Source organism: Empidonax traillii, unplaced genomic scaffold, assembly GCF_003031625.1.
Source record: "Empidonax traillii isolate 1590-97213 ecotype Southwest subspecies unplaced genomic scaffold, ASM303162v1 scaffold1787:size119432, whole genome shotgun sequence".
NCBI classification, from domain to species: domain Eukaryota; kingdom Metazoa; phylum Chordata; class Aves; order Passeriformes; family Tyrannidae; genus Empidonax; species Empidonax traillii.
Genome location: NW_020956980.1, coordinates 21,456 through 26,539, shown reverse-complemented (window position 1 = coordinate 26,539; position 5,084 = coordinate 21,456). Strand labels below are relative to the sequence as shown.

The following is a 5,084-nucleotide window of genomic DNA, read 5'->3' as shown; positions in this document are numbered from 1 at the left end:
CGGCGTGCCTGCCACGCACTTCGTGGGCATCGACGGCGTCCGCGCCTTCCTGCACTCCTACTCGCACGACGTGTCTCTCACGGCCGACTCGCGCAAGAGCCACCTGCGCTTCTCGGCCGCCAGCTGCTGCGACACCCTCCCGGCCCGCCCGCCTCCCGACGAGCCCGCCCCGCTGCTCGGTGACGAGGATCTTGCTGGTCCCCAGAACGCGGACCCAACCCCTCCCCCGGTGAGTTCTTCTGACCATACTTCTCTGCGAAGCTTCCCCTTTTGCTCTGCTGCTCTTTCCCTGCCGAATTTTGTTCTCTTTATTCAGAAGTTTACAGGCAAAGTTGGCAAAGGTTCGTGCATTGACACTCCGTAGGCTGGTGGGTGGTGGATAAGGGGTCCTTGCTTGGTCCTCCAGGTTGCTGGGGAGGCAGGTGTACTGGGGCTGATGGTGGCTGGAAGGTTGAGTGAGGCTTTGTGTTTTCATCATGCGCCAATTCCGTTATGTGCCCTGACGTGTAACACTCGTGTTCCTTTCAGTCCTGGGTCTTCTGTACAGATGTGTTGCCTTATTAGGAAATTGTGTTCTTTGCAGGTTCAAGTGTCTTCCCGAAGGCACATGCACTTGATTTCGGTGAGGATTTCTAGGTTGTAATTTTGACAACTCCATGAGTAACTTTGCTGCTCATCATTTGTACTCTTGTAGCCTTAATGTACCTCGGTGATACATAATGGAGGTCATTAGGTTATATCTTCACACTCATCCATACTTAGCTCTTTGAGTTTCCTGTATGGAAAAGTGCTGGGCAACAACTGGTGCATTCATGATGTCTGCCCGCCTGTTATGAAGATGAAGGATCATGTTGAAAGCTGTAACTGCTCAAAAAGAGTTGTGAGTGGCTGCACGTGGAGAGGGAAATGCAGGAGGAAACAGCAGGGGTGTTCTGCTGATTTCTTGTCTTTTAAGGTTGAGCCATGTGAAATGGGGCTAGATATGCCTCGGCTATAAAATACGTGTCATGGTAAGAGCCTTGCATGAGCACGAGGGGAGAGACTCAAGGTGCAGAGGGAGATGTAAGGAGAGGGTGATTGCCCCTATTCATTGACCCACTGTGCTTGTCTGCATACATTCACAGGAGCACTGCTCCTCTTTTCGTTTAAGAACTTTGAGGTTTCTTCACAGAAGATCAGTGAGCAGACAAATTTATCTTCATGCAGAAATGTAAAGACATCTGTGTGAAGTCAGTGGATTGAAGATAAATGGTCTGATACAGTGGGCCTTATGGACCATGTGCTTGTAAATTAGATTCAAACATATCTTCTTTCATACAGATTTATAAAGATACCTGTGTGACAGTGATGTGAAGAGAAATGATCTGGGTAACTGAGTGTTATATGCCATATCAGTTAGATGGGTCATTGAACACCCTGGATGTTGAGAAGTGTGGGAGATTCGAATCCTTGGAGCTGTGCATGAGAGTCTCTTGAAGGCCACAAGAGAATGCTTTTTTTTGTTCTCTGGTTCATTACCCACCTGTATTATCATGAAATGTGAAGTTTTCTTTCCTGAAATGTTTGTCTAGAGGACATGTTATTCCACTCCTGGGAGTTTCCTTCTTTGTGTTTGCATGTTGCCATAATTGTGTAACTGCACAGCCTAATTATTACAAAGGTCATGTGGGAGCTTTGGGAAAAGCAAGTTGTGTATTCACTGCCTACTAAACACCTGAATTATTGCCTACTTTTAGTTACATAACCAAGAAGAGAGTCTGAAGGGCCTATTGGATGTGTTGTGTGTGAGGAGGTACTGGTGGAGACATGGCCTGTGTTTTGCTGATTCCCAGGGCTGGACCTTTTCCATCAGAAAATAAGTCAGAAGGAATCTTATTTTTTGATATTGCATAGTTTGGACTCAAATGGCCAAGTTTTGGGTTCAACACATCTTACACTATGAGTGGTAGAGCTTTCAAAGAACCCATGTGTGATGTTCCCTTTAAGCTGATACTTTGATACCCAGGTTTTTAACTGAGCTGCTGATTGCTTTTGTTCTGTATAACATTTTAAAGTTATTCCAATTATTGTAATGAGCAGAATAATTTTTGTTGGGATACTTGGGATCTAAGAACTTGTGCGTGCAACTTTTCTTGTAGTGGTGTGTGTCTGCAGATTTAACTTTCCTGTTGTGTGGTTTGTGGATGGGGAAAAGAGATCTGTCTGTCCAGAGAAAAGGCTGGTGCAGGAGTTCACTCTTCTACAGTGTGAAGTGGCTGCAAGAACAGTGTAAAGCTCCAGTTTGACCCAGTTGTTTGATGAGGCCACAGCTGTGTACCAGACTTGTTTGTTTTTTCACTGCCAGAGACATGAGTGTGTCTGGGGTCTATGCTGTGAGCTCCTGTGTGAGCCCCCTGCACACTTCCTACAAACCAATTTCCTTTGTGTTCCTCCTACATCTGACACAATCTGAAATGTGAAACTGTGGTTCATACACTTCTGATGATTTCTCACTCTTGCTGTGGTTTATTTATTTGTTTGCTTCGTGTCAAAGAGTAAAGCTGGGCCTTCTTGTGCCTGGCAATCCTGTGAACACACCAAAGCTGTTTAAGCTTTTGAGGAAAAGTTCAAGATATTTCAGTTCTCCTGAGACAATAGGAGTTATTTAGTATGGAGAAGAGGAAGCTCAAGGGGCACCTCATTGTTCTGTTTGGATGAGGTTTTGATGAGGTTGGATGAGGTTTTGAGTGTTTTAGTCCAGTGCAAAGTGTTCCTGCCCATGGTAGACCTGGTGATTCAATGAACTTGAAAGAACCCTTCCAAAGAAACTACTTCAAACAGCGATTATAGTGAGGTGGAGGTTGTTCTCTTCTGCCATGTCTTAAGGGAAAGAAGGACAGAAAATGGTCTTAAATTGTATAATGGGAAACCCAGATTAGATATTTGATTTTTTTGTTTACTTGTTTCTATGAAAGAGTGATCAGACATTGGAATAACTTGACCAGGGAGGTGGTGGAGTCATCCTCTCTGGAAGTGTTTGGGAGGCCTCTGGATGTGGCACTTGGGGATATGGTTTAGGGGTGATTATGGTAGTGCTGGGCTGAGGGTTGGACCAGAGGATCTTGAAGGTCTCTTCCAACTTTTGATTCTGTGCTTCGGAATTGCCAGGGTGGGAGAGAAATTCTTCTCCATACCTTGAGGGTGGACACCAGCTAAGAGAAACACTTTGATAAGTTTATGTTTCCATAATATGGGACTGAATGAAATGTTCTTTTCCCTGGTGCTTCCCTGTAGTCAGAATTCAGGTCTTGTCCATGGTGCAACTAAAGATTGGAAATGCAGAGCCACACAGTAGAATTGCTGAGAGATGATGACTCTTTCTTAAAATGAATCCCATAAGTAGGTAGTCTGGTGTAAGACTTTAGGTCTGCACTTACAACTTGAGATCTCAGTGACTTCCAAGTGCTGGCAGAAGTGAATTCCAGGGAAGACCCAGAAGGTTTCCCAGTGAGGTTCTCTGATCACTCCTTGTCTCCTGATGCTTCCCTGCCTTGCTTCTCTCATTTACATTTTTGGGTTTTGTTTCTTAGTTTACATGCCTGAGGGTTTTCTTGTGATTACCAGCATTGCTTTATTGAGCCATGCATCGTGTGTTAGTGCCTCTTGTTCATGGTACAGCAGGTGTGAAGGCAGGAGATGTGGTGTCCCTGAGTTCTGTTACTGTCAGGATGAATTGATGTAAACAGGAGAGGGCAGAGATGCCAACTGGAGAGACCTTGATAGGCTGGAGGAGTGGGCCTGTGCAAACATCATGAAGTTCAACAAGACCAAAGAAATGGTCCTGCACCTGCCTCAGGGTAATCTCCAGTGGGAAATTGAGACCAGCCTTGCAGAGAAGTACATGGGGTTACTGGCGAGTAATAAAATGGGACATGATTTGGTAAAGTGTACTTGCTGCTCTTAAAAAAAGTTGTATCTTGCCAAGTATAATGAGTGATAAGGCTAAGAGAATAGGGGTACTTCATCCTCTCTGAGCTCTTTTTGTGAGACACCAAAAATACATGGAGCTGCTGGTTTCTGCAGAAGAACCACAAAAATGATCTGAGGGTGGGAACACTTCTGCTATAAATAAGGGATGAAGGAGTTCAGGTCCTTAAACATGGAGAAAAGAGGCCTTTTTGTGGATTTTTTTTCTCTTTTCCATTTATTATTTATTTAAGCTTAAAAGAAAAATGGAGAGAGCCTTTTAATCATGGCCTGTAGTGACAGGGCATTTGACAAGTTTTTTTTTCCAAGAGAAGTTACAGATACTTCTGCAGTTAAAGGGTAGGTTGGATGAGGGTTTGAATGTTTTAGCGTAGTGGAAAGTGTTCCTGCCCATGGCAGAGCTGGGGATTAAATGACCTTGAAAGAACCCTTTGAACTGAAACTATTGTTTGACTCTATGAAGGACTCTGTCTTTGCACTTTGCCGTTGTCAACCCCTCAAGTATGGAGATGAAAAGAAGAACATTTTAAGAATCACAAACAAAAGAGTAACTGTTAAATCTGCTACCTCAGCATAGATATCCTTTCAATTGCTTTAGGCTGATCGATTTCTCGGGTTAATTCATCTCAGGTTATGAATTCAGCAGAATTCAAGAGGTCTCACACAGTGAGATGATCTTGAAGTCTTCCTCCTAATACCATTTATTGCTCCTATATTTTAGCCCTGGTTTTATTAAGGGTACCCAAGTTCCTTTATCTCTCTGATATGAATATTTATGGATATTTGATTCTCACGACTGACTGGATGATGACCTAAAACCACCCGACAGCGCATCTCAGTCCCAAAGAACTTAGGAAGCACATTAAGGAGATCCTGCTTTGATTGCTGATTGGAATCGCGGAGAGAACCCAGCGCCAGTGCAGCCCCCGGCGCAGCTCAAAGGCGGCTGCAGTGCTGCGGCGGCGCCTCCGGGTGTCGCTGTTGGCCGCCGCCGAGCGGCGCTGGAGCCGCAGCCGCCGCCGCCGCAGCGTCCTGCCCCCGCAGGCTGCTCGCTCGCCCGGCCAGTGGCGGCCAGAGCGGCAGCGGCACGGGCAGCAGAGGCGAGAGGCGGCCAGAGC

At 45.5% G+C, this 5,084-nt stretch overlaps 1 protein-coding gene across 1 annotated transcript in view; it reads left to right on the top strand.

Moving 5' to 3' along the window:
- The window catches only part of LOC114071013 (protocadherin gamma-A4-like), a 36,049-nt gene that overhangs the window by 25,567 nt on the left and 5,398 nt on the right, over nucleotides 1-5,084 (top strand). The window contains exons 8-9 of the mRNA XM_027908669.1: nucleotides 124-229; nucleotides 4,870-5,066. Coding sequence (XP_027764470.1) covers nucleotides 124-229; nucleotides 4,870-5,066 — 303 coding nt within the window. The remainder of the gene's footprint in view (nucleotides 1-123; nucleotides 230-4,869; nucleotides 5,067-5,084) is intronic.